This window comes from Trachypithecus francoisi, unplaced genomic scaffold (genome assembly GCF_009764315.1).
Source record: "Trachypithecus francoisi isolate TF-2019V2 unplaced genomic scaffold, Tfra_2.0 Lachesis_group13, whole genome shotgun sequence".
Taxonomy (NCBI): domain Eukaryota; kingdom Metazoa; phylum Chordata; class Mammalia; order Primates; family Cercopithecidae; genus Trachypithecus; species Trachypithecus francoisi.
The window spans coordinates 38,426,922-38,441,553 of record NW_022681458.1 but is presented as its reverse complement, the minus strand read 5'-3'; the positions used below and the strand labels follow the sequence as shown (position 1 = coordinate 38,441,553).

General features: G+C 40.9%; 2 protein-coding genes across 9 annotated transcripts in view; one reads left to right on the top strand and one right to left on the bottom strand.

Moving 5' to 3' along the window:
• Positions 1-10,294, bottom strand: part of WDR12 (WD repeat domain 12) — a 33,696-nt gene extending 23,402 nt beyond the window's left edge. Inside the window, exons 1-2 of one of the 3 annotated variants that reach the window (XM_033230668.1) lie at positions 9,507-10,294; positions 5,737-5,831 (exon numbers count right to left, since the gene is read on the bottom strand). In XM_033230668.1, coding sequence (XP_033086559.1) covers positions 5,737-5,831; positions 9,507-9,547 — 136 coding nt within the window. In that variant the 5' untranslated portion in view covers positions 9,548-10,294. Of the gene's footprint in view, positions 1-5,736; positions 5,832-9,314; positions 9,433-9,506 lie in introns of those variants that run through there. The other 2 variants (XM_033230670.1, XM_033230669.1) reach the window with 2 other exon arrangements.
• A 43-nt stretch (positions 10,295-10,337) lies between these two features.
• Positions 10,338-14,632, top strand: part of CARF (calcium responsive transcription factor) — a 92,208-nt gene continuing 87,913 nt past the window's right edge. For 4 of the 6 annotated variants that reach the window (XR_004441617.1, XM_033230665.1, XM_033230660.1 and 1 more), the window contains exon 1: positions 10,338-10,393. The gene's annotated coding sequence lies outside the window, so the exon portion shown is untranslated. Of the gene's footprint in view, positions 10,394-11,056; positions 11,182-14,632 lie in introns of those variants that run through there. The other 2 variants (XM_033230663.1, XM_033230661.1) reach the window with 2 other exon arrangements.

Genomic DNA, 14,632 nt, shown 5'->3' with positions numbered 1-14,632 from the left:
CCGGCTTCCCTACTTTTGAGGTTTTGGGACTGGGACTGGCTTCCTTGCTCCTCAGCTTGCAGAAGCCTATTGTGGGACTTCACCTTGTGATTGTGTGAGTCAATACTCCTTGATAAACTCCCTTTCAGCTGGGCGCAGTGTTTCATGCCTATAATCCCAGTATTTTGGGAGGCCAAGGTGGGCAGCCCCATGAGGTCAGGAGTTCAAGACCAGCCCGGCCAGCATGGTGAAACCCAGTCTCTACTAAAAATACAAAAATTAGCCAGCCGGGTTTGGTGGCACGCACCTGTACTCCCAGCTACTCGGGAGGCTGAAGCAGGAGAATTGCTTGAACCTGGGAGGCAGAGGTTGCAGTGAGCCGAGATCGTGCCATTGCACCCTAGCCTGGTGACAGAGCGAGAGTCTGTCTCAAAACAAAGAAACAAACAGCCGAGCGCGGTGGCTCAAGCCTGTAATCCCAGCACTTTGGGAGGCCGAGACGGGCGGATCACGAGGTCAGGAGTTCGAGACCATCCTGGCTAACACGGTGAAACCCCGTCTCTACTAAAAAATACAAAAAGCTAGCCGGGCGAGGTGGCTGGCGCCTGTAGTCCCAGCTACTCGGGAGGCTGAGGCAGGAGAATGGCGTAAACCCGGGAGGCGGAGCTTGCAGTGAGCTGAGATCCGGCCACTGCACTCCAGTGCGGGTGACAGAGCGAGACTCCGTCTCAAAAAAAAAAAAAAAAAAAAAAAAAAAAAAAAAAAGAAACAAACAAACAAACCAAAAAGCAAACCCTTTCATATATACATCTATTCTATTAGTCCTGTCCCTCTAAGAACCCTAATATATACATCATATCAACAGAATGAAGGACAAAAAGCATATAATCATTTCAATTGATGCTGAAAAAGCATTTGATAAAATCCAACATCCTTTCATGATAAAAGCCCTTAAAAAACTGGGTATAGAAAACATATTTCAACATAATAAAAGTCAAATATAATAGACTCCCATACTAAATGGGGAAAAAAACTGAAAGCCTTTCCTCTAACATCTGGAACATATAGACTCCCATACTAAATGGGGGAAAAAACTGAAAGCTTTTCCTCTAACATCTGGAACATGATAAGGATGCCCACTTTCACCACTGTTATTCAACACAGCAATGGAAGTCCTAGCTAGAGCAATCAGACAGGAAGGAGGGGAGGGGAGGGGAGGGAAAGGAAGGAAAGAGGAGAAGAAGGGAGGAAGGGAGGGAGGAAGGAAGGAAAGAAGGAAGGAAGGAAGGAAGGAAGGGCATCCAAATTGGAGAGGAAGAAGTCACATCATCCTTGTTTGCAGATGATTTGATCTTATATTTGGGAAAATCAATGATATAATCTTATATTTGGTGTAATCTTTATTTTACCAAAAACTAATTAGGACTGATAAATTCAGTAAAGTTGCATGATACAAAAATCAGTAGCGTTTCTATATACTAACAGCGAACAATCAGAAAAAGAAATCAAGAAAGTATTTCTACTTACAGTAGCCACAAATAAAATACCTAGGAATTAACCAAAGAAGTGAAAGATCTCTACAACAAAAACTACAAAACATTGATGAAAGACATCGAAGAGGGCTGCGTGCAGTGGCTCATGCCTGTAATCCCAGAACTTTGGGAGGCTGAGGTGGATGGATCACCTGAGGTCAGGAGTTTGCGACCAGCCTGGCCAACATGGTGAAACCAAGTCTCTACTAAAAATACAAAAATTAGCTGGGCGTGGTGGCAGGCACCTGTAATCCCAGCTACTCAGGAGGCTGAGGCAGGAGAATCGCTTGAACCCAGGAGGTGGAGGTTGCAGTGAGCTGAGATTATGGGATTACACTCCAACCTGGGCAACAAGTGTGAAACTCCGTCTCAAAAAAAAAAGAAAAGAAAAGAAAAAGAAAAAAAGAAATTGAAGAGGACACAAAAAAATGGAAAGATATTCCAGGATCGTGGATTGGAAGAATTAACATTGTTAAGATGTTCATAGTACCCAAAGCAACCTACAGATTCAATGCAATCCTTATCAAAATACCAATGACATATTTCACACACACAAAAAAAAAATCCTAAAATTTACATGGAACCACAAAAGACCCAGAATAGCCAAAGCTATCTTAAGCAAAAAGAACACACCTGGAGGAATCACATTACCTGACTTCAAATTATACTACAGACCTATAGTAACCAAAACAGCATGGTACTGGCATAAAAACAGACACATACACCAATGGAACAGAATAGAGAAGCCAAAACAAATCCACACATCCACAGTGAATTCAAACCTACACTGGGGAACAGTCTCTTCAATAATGGTGCTGGGAAAACTAGGTATCCATATGCAAAAAAAAATGAAACTAGACCCCTATCTCTTGCCATATACAAAAATCAGAACAAAAGGTATTAAAGACTTAAATATTTCTAAGACCTCAAACTATGAAACTAATACAATAAAACATTGGGGAAACTCCCCAGGACAGTGGTGTGGGCAAAAATTTCTTGAGTAATACCACACAAGCACAGGCAATCAAAGCAGAAAAGGACAAATGGGATCCCCTCAGGTTAAAAAGCACAGCAAAGGAAACAATTAACAAAGTGAAGAGACAACCCACAGAATGGGAGTAATTATTTGCCAACTACCCATCTGACAAGGAATTAATAACCAGAATACATAAGGAGCTCAAAAAACTCTGTAGGAAAAACTGTAATAATCTGATTAAAAGTTGGGCAAAAGGTTTGAACATACATTTCTCAAAAGAAAACATTCAAATGGCAAACAGGCATATGAAAAGGTGCTCACTATCATTGATCATCAGTGAAATATAAATCAAAACTACAATGAGATATCATTTCACCCCAGTTAAAATGGCTTCCCCCCTCCCCCCACAAGACAGAGTCCTGCTCTGTCACCCAGGCTGGAGTGCAGTGGCATGAGCTCAGTTCACTGCACCTCCGCCTCCCAGGTTCAAGCAATTCTCCTGCCTCAGCCTCCCGAGTAGCTGGAATTACAGGCACCTGCCACCACACCCAGCTAATTTTTGAATTTTTAGTAGAGATGGGGTTTCACCATGTTGGCCAGGCTAGTCTTGAATTCTTGACTTTGTGATCCACTCACCTCAGCCTCCCAAAGTGCTGGGATTACAGGTGTGAGCCACCACGCCCGGCCAAAATGGCTTTTATCTAAAAGTCAGGCAATAACAAATGCTGGTGAGGATATGGAGAAAAGGGACCCCTCATAAACCTTCGTGGGGATGTAAATTAGTACAACCACTATGGAGAACAGTTTGGAGATTCTTGAAAAAACTAAAAATAGAGCTACCATATGATCCAGCAATAGCACCACTAGGTATATACTCAAAGGTAAAGAAATCAGGATATTAGTACTTCTACATAATGGAGTACTATTCAGCCATAAAAAAGAATGAAATCCTGTCATTTGCAGCAACATGGGTAGAACTGGAGGTCATTATGTTCAGTGATATAGGCCAAGCACAGAAAACAAACTTTGCATATTCTCACTTATTTGTGTGAGCAAAAAATTAAAACAATTGAACTCATGGAGATACAGAGTAGGAGGATAGTTACCAGACGCTGAGAACGGTAGTGGGGGAAATGAGAGGCAAGTGGGAATGGATGGTTAATGGGTACAAAAAATTGAAAGAATAAATAAGATCTAGTATTTGACAGCACAACTGGGTGACCATAGTCAATAATTTAATTATACATTTAAAAATAACAAAGAGTATAACTGGATTGTTTGTAACACAAAGGATAAATGATTGAGGTAATGGATACCTCATTTACCCTGACGTGATTATTACACCTTATATGCCTGTATCAAAATATGTAATGTACCCCATAAATAGATACACCTACCATGTACCTACAAAAATTAAAAAGAATATTTCTTATTTTAGTTCAAAGACTTTTTCAACAAATAGACTACATAACAGTTTTGAAATTTATAAAGGTAACTATGCATCGGAATCTCTACATATCCGTGATGAAAACAAAGACAAGAATCAACAGGAAATGCTATGTAAATATACTTGAATATTGAATACTGAACGGTAACTTGCTAGCAATAAAAATATTGCAGACCCTGTCCCCTCCTCCCCCACCCCAAGCCAATGAGGTTGCTTGAAAACATCATCTCAAATTTCACAAAAAACTTATGTGATTATTTGAAGACGAAGATGAGGAAAATATTACACATTAGCGTATAACTCTTACCTCTTACCTCCCCATTCCTCCAACTAGGGTAGAGTCAGAAGAGCTCTGCAGCATTGGAAACGTCTGCATAAAAATACACTTGCCTCTGGCTAGCATGGTGGCTCACACATGTAATCCCAGCACTTTGGGAGGCCCAGGAGGGTGGATCACCTGAGGTCAGGAGTTCGAGACCAGCCTCGCCAACATGGTAAAACCCCATTTCTACTAAAAATACAAAAAATTAGCCAGGTGTGGTAGCGGGCACCTGTAATTTCAGCTACTCTGGAGGCTGAGGCAGAAGAATTGCTTAATGTTTCATGTTTAAATTTTCTCTATTTTACGCAATGTTTCTTTACTTTTTAAAAAATATTTTATTATAGGCCAGGTGCGGTGGCTCAAGCCTGTAATCCCAGCACTTTGGGAGGCCGAGACGGGCGGATCATGAGATCACGAGATCAAGACCATCCTGGCTAACACAGTGAAACCCCGTCTCTACTAAAAAATACAAAAAAAAAAAAAATTTTATTATAGAAAGTTTAATACATATGGAAAAATTCAGAAATATCAATCAAAACGACAATGAGATACAGAAAATAATACAAACTTTAACAATTTTTTTTTTTTGAGATTCCCTCTGTCACCCAGGCTGGAGTGCAATGGCACGATCTTGGCTCACCGCAACCTCCGCCTCCTGGGTTCAAGCAATTCTCCTGCCTCAGCCTCTCGAGTAGCTGGGATTACAGGCATGTGCCACCACGCCCAGCTGATTTTTGTATTTTTAGGTTGAGATGGGGTTTCACCATGTTGGTCAGGCTGATCTCAAACTCCCGACCCCGTGATCTACCCGCCTCAGCCTCCCAAAGTGCTGGGATTACAAACTTCAACAATTATTAACTCATAGCCAATCTGATTTCATTTATATTTTTACATACATTGTTCATATTAATTTAATGGGCAAATATATTAGTACCACAGTATATATTTAATATTTGTATCTTTTAAACGTTTTATATTCTTGCGTGTTTTGTTATACCCTTTTTTTAAATGAATTCTGGACACAAAAAATAAAATACTGGTATTCATACTGGCATTTTGATATTACACTAAACACTCAAATACTGATATTGTCATTTTGCTTTGTGCTTCACTAGCAGGTGGGGCCTAAGCACTAAAACGCTTGCTTCATGCCTACATAACTCAGTCCTCTGTAGAACAATCAATGTCTTGATTACCTCTATATTACAACTTTATACCAAAATCTTTATTCCTTAACTACAACCACCATATATCCACATTGCCTCAAAAACAGGTTAAACAGAAACATTTTTTTCTGAAAACTTTTCTTTCAAAGCAGTATTTACAGTATTATCCAGCAGAAGAACCTGTACTTTATAACTTACAAATTTTACCATTACAAAATTCATACAGTATCATAAGGCCAAAAAAGGAACTAAAAACGTAATGCATTTTAGAGTAATCAGTGGCATTGCATCCTCTCCTAAGCATATATACCCACCATTTCTGTCCTTTAGTAGTTTATTGATGATGTTACTAAGGTCAGCAATTTCAGAGGCGGCAGGGATTGAGAAGGGAACATCATCTACAGCATATCTATAAAAAGGAAATGATATGTCAAGATCAAGTCTACAGATATTTGAACAAATATGCTTTTACGAATTCAACATACATTTATTGGGTAAATAAATTCCAGACATTTTGCTACATGTTGTAAACAAAAATGAATTAAAACATGATCTCTGTTCTAAGAAGAGGTTGAAGTCTGGTAATCAAATAGAATGAAGTCATATAAGAACAATGTCATTAGGTGACATGTATAAACAGAACAAAGACATCACAGGTCATTTTAACCAGAGAAAAGGAGGGCAGGGGAGCAGGCCCTGAAAGGATGCACAAAAAAGATAAATGTTAAGCTACATTCAGAAAAGTGATTAGCCAGGCGTGGTATCATGTGCCTGTAGTCCCAGCTACTTGGGAGGCTGAGGTGGGAGGACTGCCTGAGCCCAGGAGGTGGAGGTTGTGGTGAGCTGAGATCACACCACTGCACTGCACTCCAGCCTGGGTGATACAGAAAGACCCTGTCTCAAAAGAGAAGTGAGTTTTTGCCAGGTGAGGGAAGGGTAGGCTGGAAGAAGCAGTGTGCAGGAAAGCAGGGAGAACATCAAAAAAATAGCTAGGAGTTGTTAAACTGCCCAACCAGCCATTTCCAGAAAGTCTGATTTTGCTCTAAAGTGACCAAAGGCTAAAGAGATACACATGGAGTGCTTCAAATATTATGCGAAATCATTTTCACTTCTTTTTTGCAGGCAATGAAGAACTATCATAGCAGTGCAAATTAGAAATATCATCAGATTTTATTTAGTTAGATCTTTCTGGCTGCACAGTGGACACTGAAATAGAGGAACACATGACAGGAGGCAGATTAGGAGACTCTTATAAGAGAGACTGTGAGAAAATATTAGCAAATCATGTGTCTGATAAGGAACTTGTATCTAAACTATATTAAGCACACTTACAACTCAATAATAAAAAGACAACACAATTTTTTAAATGGCCAAATAGGGACATGAAAACGCTCATCACTAGTCATCTGGGAAATGCCAATCAAACACAAGGAAATATAATTTCATATCCACTCGGGTGCTATAATTAAAAAGACAGCTAATAACAAGTGTCAGTGAAAATAGGGAGCAACTGGAACCCTTATTATTGCTGGCAGTAATGTAAAATGGTGCAGTTGGTTTGAAAACCAGTCTGGCAGTTCCTCAAAAAGTCAAACATGGAATTACATCTGACCCAAAAACTCCACTTCTAAGTATATATGCAAGAGAAATGAAAACATACATCCACACGAAAACTTGTACACGAGTGTTCACATAACAACTACTCATAATAGATAAAAGGTATAAACAACCTAAATGCCCACCAGCTGATGAATGGAAAAACATGGTACATCCATTTAATGGCCTATTATTTGGCCATAAAAAGGAATGAAGTGCTAACATATACTATGACATAGTTAAACCATTTTTTAAAAATCATAGTAAGTGAAAGAAGCCAGTCACAAAAGATCACATTATATAATTCCATTTATACAAAATGTCCAGAAGAGATAAAGTTACAGAGCTAGAAAGCAGGTCAGTGGTTGCCTAGAGTTGGGGGTATTATTTAATAAACAGCTCAAGGATAATGAAAAATGTTCTAAAATTGACTGTGGCGATGGTTGCACAACTCTGCAAATATGGTGCTGATGATCCTCAAACCACACTTTAAGCAATAAGGCTATAGCTATACATTTATGTATATAATTCACATATATGTATATTCTTGTGTGTGTGACAGTTAGCCCCCCCACCACACCATTTTACTGACCAAAATATTAAGCAAAAAGAAAAAGCAAGAATTTTATTTATTTATTTATTTTTTTGAGACAGAGTCTCACTATGTTCGCCAGGCTGGAGTACAGTTGAACTGATCCTGGCTCACTGCAACCTCTGCCTCTTAGGCTCAAGCGATCCTCCCACCTCAGCCTCTTAAGTAGCTGGGACCACAGATAGGCACCACCATGCCTGGCTAAGTTTTTGTATTTTTGGTAGAGACGGGGTTTCACCATGTTGCTCAGGCTGGTCTCAAACTCCTGATTCACCATGTTGCTCAGGCTAGTCTCAAACTTCTGAGATAAGCAATTTGCCTTCCTCGGCCTCCCAAACTGCTGGGATTACAGACATGAGCCACAGCGCCCTGCAAAGAATTTTAATTTCTACTTTTTTTAACCTTTTGGAGGGCCTAAATTCAAACACACATATGACATGTATCCATTCATTTCAGGGGTTAAAGCACTGTGGCCTATTATCTCTTACAACTTCATGTCAATCAACAATTATCTCAAGGCTGGACGCAGTGGGTCATGCCTGTAATTCCAGGAGTTTGGGAGACCAAGGTGGGCGGATTGCTTGAGGCCAGGAGTTCGAGACCAGCATGGCCACCAATGCAAATTCCTGGCTCTACTAAAAATACAAAAATTAGCCAGGCTTGGTGGTACATGCCTGTAATTCCAGCTACTCGGGAGGCTCAGGTGGGAAGACTGTTTGAGCCCGGGAGACGGAGGTTGCAGTGAGCCAAGATCCCTCCACTGCAGTCCAGCCTGGGCAACAGAGTGAGACTCTGTCTCCAAAAAAACCAAAACAAACAAACAAAAGCCCCAAATATTTCAAAAAAATGTTATTTTAAGAAAAACAAAAAAACCTACTTTCAATTAAAATACACAGTGGTTATGTTAATGCATCACTATATTCCTAGAGAAGTATTAAGGCTCTGTATATAAGTACATCTATTCAGGTGCATTGATGATACGATTTACGTATACTTTCAGCAACAATACAAGAGGAGAGAAGATTATTTACTAGCTCCCCTCATAAAGCTACAAACAAAACCACAGGTATAACTCAGGTGGGAGTTTCCTAGTTTATGGCTAACTTTAGCTTATTAACACAACAAATATGTATTATCATTTTCACTGAAAAATGTGACATTTTTTGTTGACTCAGCCAATCCAAGAAGCTTAATATATAGTCCCTGCCCTCAAGAGACTTCCAATATAGTTGGAAGAGACCAGGCAAACACAAAGAAAACTAACAATGCAATATGTACCACAAGGCAGCATATAATTAGTTTTCGAATGAGTGCTAACAGACCTTGAGACCACTGGTTAAAATGTTTATATACCTATATAGATATATAAAAATGGTAAATATGTTTACGTTTATATATTAATGCGACTTATACATAAATACATGATAAAGTATATATTTATAGTATATACATGTATATATATAAAAATAATCAGTAACTAAATCGACTTCACACTTATCAAAACCAACTCTACCATAACCCCATGGTCAGAGCTCCACTTTCTAACCTGGTTTAGAAAAGCATCTTCTATCACCTACTTAAAAAAAAAAAAAAAAAAGACGTGTTCTCAAAACTGTGAACTACCACTAGCAGACACCCTATAACGACAAGGCCCACTGTTCATTTTAAATTACACATATAAAATGTTTCATTGAGAAAGCAAACCTGAAGCCCTTCAGTCTTCTCCACACTCACAATTCAAATTATATAGAATCTGCGAAGCCGGTTAGAAAGGAGGTAATCTCAGAAAAAAGGGTGGGGATGACAGCAGAAACAACCAGGGATCCGCAAGGTCATACCAAAGGGGTGGTCGGAAAGGAACTCGGGAAGGGAGCGAAGGGTGGAACGCTTACTTACTTCTTGTTATCAGTGTAGAAGCGTGTTTGGAGCTGAGCCATGGCGAGTACACACACGACTTGTCCACGGAAACGTCGGTTAGCAGATCCACAACAGGGGGCTCCTGTCTTGTAGGACTACAAAGAGGCAGCTCAAAATTAGACTGCACAGGTAAGCGAGGAGCTGCAGTCTAAGCCTGGACTCTGCTTTCTCTCCTCCGGTCTCCTCCGCAGAAAGCACGAGGCTGCCCTTCTACAGACGGCCAGACCACAAACATCGACTACCTACTCCTAGATTTAGGAGTCATCGATTAGAAAAGCATAGTCTTAAAGGTAGCATGTCCCTTTAATCATTGTTAGAATTCTTCCCATACATGTGGGCCTGTTATCGATTAGGAAAAAGATCTCACTGAAATCCGCTTTATTAATAAAAAAATTTTTTTCAAGAGGCTGTCCTGAGCCTTAGTTCAAATACAGCTCCTAGTTACAAGTCTCAGAAAGCATCGCTTCTCAAACGCTGTGACCACTGGGAATTGTAGTCTTTTACTGCCACGCTGCCCTCAGAATATCTTATTTGCATTAAATCCTCCAGATTCCAGCCAGATATCAAATTTCCTGTCTTCAGTTTTTCTTGACTAACGCCTTGCCAGTTTTTTTTTTTTTTTTTCTCATACATATTGCCAACCAGAGTCTCACTAGGCAGAGGTTTTTCCTAAGTCTCGCCTCTTAACTGCGGGTTTTAGAGAGAGGAAAGAGGCGGAAATACGAAAAAAAGAACCAATGGGAGAGGAAACGGTCGACGGTGGCCGACAGTGGTCTTACTCTCGTGGGACTGCGCTGCGCGTTCCCGGTGGGGTGCGCCTGCGCATTATGCTGGTCTCCATGGCGGGGCCTCGGAGCCAAGACGAGGTTGAGTAGACTCGTTTTGAATTTTCTCCCCTCTGCTCCGGCGGACTTCCCATCTCGCCTTGTGGGGCTATCGGCGGCGGCAGGACTGGAGGAGTCAGAGGTTTGGCAGCGCTGTCTGCGCAGACCTACCAGACGCTACCTCCCAACCCCCCCTTTCTTCCTCCTGCCTCCTCCTCCTCCCGTCACCTCCTGACCCGCTGAAGCTCCGAGCAACTGCCGGCCCCCGCCCCCAGCCGTAGCCAGTCACTGGCGGTGCCTTCCGCGCCAAGCCGGGGAGCCTTTTCGGGGTCCTACATGGCAGGGCTTCCGACCCCCGGCCCGGGACGGGGCTCGCAGGCCCCAGAGGGACAGGCTGGAGAAGGAGGAGGTTAGGTGTCTTGAGGAGGGTTGCTGAGCCCAAGGATGCGCCATCGCCGCGGAGAAGGAGCGGGACCCCTTGGGAGCGCCCAATGTGTGGTCCCTCACGCCTACCCGCACCTTGCTTTTTAGGGTTCTTTTTCTCTTTCTGAGCCCTTTTATACCTTATGTTTAGAAGGGGAAAATCATCCTCCCACACCTTCTCCCCGACTTTTTGCCTTTTTTGTCCTGAAGTTACCCAAAGGCCTATGACTTGTTCTCAATATTCCCAAGAATTACTGTAATATAGTTGTGTTTCTGAGGGAGGATGGATGGAGATAACTATCCTGATCCCAATGTCACTTTTTAAGGCATTCGCTTCAAGAGACAAGCAGTTTAGAATCAGGCAGAACTGGATTGCAAAATTTGTGGGCAGAGCGGTATGTGTGCAGGTGAAGACAACTAAAGCTTTCCTTTTTTACGTTATTTAAAGATGTCGTACTGTAAGGTAGACGCCTAATATTTAAATGAACTCCTAATATTTAAATAGAGAATGAGAAGAGATTTAAACAATTGGAAGAAAAAATAATTTTTATTGGAGAGTAATGACAATAAAAGTAGGACTCTTTTGAGTTTACTCACCTTTGTAGCTCGGAATGCGGGCCCTGGAACCAGAATTCCTGGGTTCAAATCCTGCTTCTGCTACTTGATTAACCTTTCTGTGCCACACTTTTATCAAGTGTAAGAATTAACTGCGGCATGGGAAGCACTCAGTATATGTTAAATTATTATCATAATAGTTACCAATTCCAGTTTAACTAGAAGCTTTGCCAGCGTGAATGGGTAAGGGAGAATAGCCACATTGAGTGGAGGAATAAAATTAGAAAACCTCTGTGCTGAAGTCCAGGAGATCACTTATTAGGCTTGGGCTTGCTAATGGAAGTGATGGTCGTTTAACTATGTGGTTATTGTAGTGGTGAGGATTTACACATTAAATAAGTCGTGGGCACCTGAAGCTTGAAACGCTTTCTTAATGAAATCTTGCCATTGAATCTGTACTTACTGATAATATATCATTGGTTAAAATATATATAAAATATAATTGATCAGCAGGTTAATTCATTTTTTATCATTAATTTGAAATTTATCAAAATGAGAATATACAGTACCTGACAGAGTCAATATAGTTTGATCTTAATTTGAATTGAAAATTAAGATCAGGAAAATAACCTGAATATATGCTTAATACTGTAAGACTTTCAGTTTGCAAAACAGAAGTCCTGACTTGACTAAAATACATTTTTCATTTGACGGAGACCTTTAGTTAAGGAAAGATTAGTTTTAGCATTCAATATAAGTAAATACCCAGCATTATGTTTTATGGTTTTTTTCAACAATGATTTATGTGTCATGTTTGGTGTTGCCTCCAAGCAGTACCTGGGATAGCTGATGCTTTTACTTTGAGTCTTTTTCTTTACTTGGAACATTAATTGCAAGCTTTTGGTTGGTAATCATTTTTTATGAGATGTATTTACTATATGGTCTTCATGGAGACACATTGTTATCTGGAGAACCACAGTTTGGAAAATACATTTCTCTTAGTTTTATATCCATATAATGCCACAGTATGGTAGGATACAAAGACTCTGTAGGGCTTTGGAGTCCTAATTGTTTTTTGTGTTTTTCTTTTTTTCCAGTTTGGTTATGAATCCAAACCTAATGCACTCTGATCTTAAGCAAGTTTCTTGTCAGTTCCAGTTTTCTTGTCTACAAACAGAGACAAAAAAGATCTACCTCAGAGTCATTGTAAGGATTCAATAAATTTGTAAAGCTCTCAAAGAGCAGCCTAATTCCAGGACGTTGGGAGGCTGAGGCAGGTGGATCAGCTGAGGTCAGGAGTTCAAGACCAGCCTGGCCAACATGGTGAAACCCCATCTCTACTAAAAATACAGAAATTAGCCAGGTGTGGTGGCGGCTGCCTATAATCCGAGCTATTCGGGAGACTGAGGCAGGAGAATCGCTTGAACCCGGGAGGTGGAGTTTGCAGTGAGTGAAGATAACGCCATTTCACTCCAGCCTGGGCGAAAAGAGCAAAACTCGATTAAAAAAAAAAAAAATATCGCAAAGAGTTAAAAAGAAGTTTGTTTGTGCAAAGTAAAAAATGGTTAGAAATGGATTACAGGGAAGCTTATAGGGAGAACAAACCATAAATAAAATTGACATTGTGAACACCAGCCTTAGATTTTTTTTCTCTGAAAATTAAAAAGTGCTTTTTTTTTTTTTTTTGAGATGGAGGGATGTTTTTTGTTGTGGTTTTTTGGTTTTTTTCAGAGTCTCCCTCTGCCGCCAGGCTGGAGTGCAGTGGGGCCATCTTGGCTCACTACAACCTTGGTCTCACGAGTTGAAGTGATCCTCCTGCCTCAGCTTCCTGAGTAGCTGAGACTACAGGCACCTGCTACCACGCCCGGCTAATTTTTTGTATTTTAGTAGAAATGGGGTTTCACCATGTTGGCCAGGATGGTCTCAATCCCTTGATTTCGTGATCTTCCCACCTCGGCCTCCGAAAGTGCTGGGATTACAGGCATGAGCCACTGCACTGGCTGAGATAGAGTCTTGCTCTGTTGCCCAGGCTGAAGTGCAGTGGCATGATCTCATCTCACTGCAACCTCTGCCTCTGGGTTCAAGTGATCCATGCTTCAGCCTCCCCAATAGCTGGGATTACAGGCTCCTGCCACCACTCCTGGCTGATTTTCGTATTTTGTTGTTGTTGTTGTTTGCTTTTTGAGATGGAGTCTGGCTCTGTTGCCAGGCTGGAGTGCAGTGGTGCAATCTTGGCTCACTGCAACCTCTGACTCTCTGGTTCAAGCGATTCTCCTGCCTCAGCCTTCCAAGTAGCTGGGATTACAGGCACACGCAACCATGCCCAGCTAATTTTTGTATTTTTAGTAGACACAGGGTTTCATCATGTGGCCAGGATGGTCTCGATCTCCTGACCTTCTGATCCATCTGATCGGCCTCCCAAAGTGCTGGGATTACAGGCGTGAGCCACCACACCTGGCCTGTTTTTTGTTTTTTTTTTTTTTAAGTAGAGACGGGATTTCACTATGTTTGTCAGGCTGGCCTCCCAACTTCTGACCTCAAGATCCACCCACCTTAGCCTCCCAAAGTGCTGGGATTGCAGGCATAAGCCACTGCATCCAGCAGAAAATTTAAAAATTAATGTAGGTTGTTTATCTATATTGGCATACATTTAAAATTTTGATGTTTAGCATAACTTTAAAAACTGATCCTTTAAAAATAAATTATCCTATTAAAATATTTGTGAATTAGTCTTGTTTTCATTTTTATCACCAATTCGTAGTAATTTTGTACCTACTATAAAAGGAATGTCATTTACCTACCTCTAAAAGATGAGGTAAATTTTATTTTCCAAAGTACTTTTGAGCAATATTTGTTTATTTATTGATTGATTTTTGAAACAGAGTCTCGCTCTGTCGCCAGGCTGGAGTGTAGTGGTGCGATCGTGGCTCCCTGTAACCTGCGCCTCCCAGGTTCAAGCAATTTTCCTGCCTCAACCTCCCTAGTATCTAGGACTACAGGCACACACCACCACACCTAGCTAATTTCTTTTTGTATTTTTAGTAGAGATGGGGTTTCACCATGTTGGCCAGGATGGTCTCCATCTCTTGACTTCGTGATCTGCCCACCTTGGCCTCTCAAAGTGCTGGGATTACAGGTGTGAGCTACCGGCACCCAGCTGAGCAATATTTTTTAATGTAGTTAAGATCTGGCGCTGATAATGAATAGATTTAAAGATGTTTTACATCTTAGGATCTTAACCAAGGTATCTGGAATTAAACTCAACTTCAAGCTGCTTTCTCTTTAATTATCCTGTTTGGGGAT